The sequence below is a fragment of the Myotis brandtii genome, unplaced genomic scaffold (genome assembly GCF_000412655.1).
Source record: "Myotis brandtii unplaced genomic scaffold, ASM41265v1 scaffold1236, whole genome shotgun sequence".
Taxonomy (NCBI): Eukaryota; Metazoa; Chordata; class Mammalia; order Chiroptera; family Vespertilionidae; genus Myotis; species Myotis brandtii.
Window position 1 is genome coordinate 284,572 of NW_005354316.1, and position 2,017 is coordinate 286,588.

The 2,017-nt window shown below is 57.2% G+C and overlaps 1 protein-coding gene across 2 annotated transcripts in view; it reads right to left on the bottom strand.

The window, feature by feature from the left end:
- Positions 1 to 2,017, bottom strand: part of CTTN (cortactin) — a 26,985-nt gene that overhangs the window by 8,345 nt on the left and 16,623 nt on the right. For both annotated transcript variants that reach the window (XM_005859216.2, XM_005859215.2), the window contains exon 7: positions 975 to 1,085. In XM_005859216.2, the coding sequence (XP_005859278.1) occupies positions 975 to 1,085 (111 nt within the window). The remainder of the gene's footprint in view (positions 1 to 974; positions 1,086 to 2,017) is intronic.

Below are 2,017 nucleotides of genomic sequence, written 5' to 3' on the forward strand. Positions count from 1 at the left end.
ACGGGCCAAGGCGCACGGGCGCCAGGAGAGACGGGAGGACACGGGCAGGGCAGGGGCTGCGTGGCGGGCGGGCGAAGCGAAAGTGACCGGAGCAGGTAGAGGGCCCACAGCCGTGTCCCCAGAGAAACACTGCCTGGTGCTGCCAGTGCTGGTTTTGCTTCTTTTTAAAAAAATATTTTTTAAAAGATCTGAATGCTCCATTTTTAAATGTTGGCAATTATTTTTCAAATGTAAACATGCAAAAAAAGGAAGAAAATACGTTTTAAAATGTGAACATGCCGGCCAACAAAACAAGCGCCGCACAAGGCCTGCCAGCAGTGCCTGCAGGGGGAGGGTCAGCCCCCACAGAGGCCCTGGTGACAGCTCCCAGCTGACCCGCCGGGGCCTCCAGGGAAGGGAAGCCAGCAAGGTCCTGGGACAGCCCGGCACAGCGATGGACAGTTTAAAGTCAAGGTATTCTTCTGAGTGACCGCGTGCGTGTCAGATCCAGGGGTGAAAGCATTCACTCCGTTCCATTCTCAACATCAAAAATTGGAGCCCGGCCCGCATGGCTCAGGGGTTGAGCATCGACTTATGAACCAGGAGGTCACGATTCAATTCCGGTCAAGGGCACAGACCTGGGTTGCGAGCTCGATCCCCAGTGGGGGGCGTGCAGGAGGCAGCCGATCATTCGTCTCTCATCACTGACGTTTCTATCTCCCTCTCCCTTCCTCTCTCATATTTAAAATATATATAGTTAATTATATAAATATGTATTTTTTAATTGGAAATAACCTAAATTCTACACTCAAAGAGGACACATTAAACAATGACGGAACTGTCACACATGGACGACTAAGCCGTTGTGAAAACGCAGTGAACCTACTACGCTGGCCGGGAAAGAACCAGAGGTGGCAAGCACTCTGCCAAGGCCTCGAGGGCAGCTCCCGGTGGGCGGTGGACGGGAGGACACTCCCCGGGCGGCGTGGACGCACCTTTCTGGGACTCGTGCTTCTCCGTCTTGCCCTGGTAGTCAAAGCCCACCGCGCTCTTGTCCACGCGGTCGGCCTGCACGCCGTACTTGCCACCAAAGCCACTCGAGTAGTCTGGGGAGACAGGAGCCCGATGACAGGACACTGTCGCTGGGGTTAAGCTAAGTCAGGGTACGAGTTACCAAGAGGCCGAGCACACATTCTAAAACGCACAAGAGGCCACCCAGTGTTACACGAGTGACACTGGACACCAGGCCGCCAGGTCCCTCCATGGTCAGCGAAGAAGCCGCAGGCCACGTGGAAACATCGGCGTGTACGGAAAGCTGCGCAGAGGCCCTTCCAGAAGCAGCCCGCCCACCCCACACGTCCATGCCCGGCTGGACTGCCGCATCCACACCCCGAGCGCACGTCCCTGGTCACCTGCTGACACGCACGAGGCAGGAGGAGCCTACAAGTGCTGTGAGGAAGCGACACGCTTGGGCTCTTAGAAATGGCTCTTGCCCTGGCCGGTGCTGCTCAGGGTTCGAGTGTCGGCCCGCACACCAAAGGGTCTTGGGCTTGATTCCTGGTCAAGGGTGCGCACCTGCTTGCAGATTTGATCCCCGGCCCGTGTGGGGCATGCGCAGAAGGGGGCCAATCAATGTCTCTCTCTCACGTCACTGTTTCTCTCTCTCCCCTCCCTCCCTTTCACTCTCTCTGAAAATCAGTGGAAAAAATAGCCTCAGGTGAGGATTAAACAAAATGAAAATTAAAAAATAATAAAAATAAACAAAGCTCTGAGAGGAGCCTGACCTAGGACTCGAGCCCACACCCTGTTAGAGGCCGAGCAGCGCAGTGACGACGTCAGGATGGGCCCTCGGGCGGCACTGCCCAGAGACGGAGGCAGGCGTCGTGGGCCCTGCGCTCGGATGAAGGGCTTCGTGGGAGCCGCACAGCACCGCACGACGACGTCATGGGCCCTCGGGCGGCACTGCCCAGAGACGGAGGCAGGCGTCGTGGGCCCTGCGCTCGGATGAAGGGCTTCGTGGGAGCCGCCGAGCACCGCA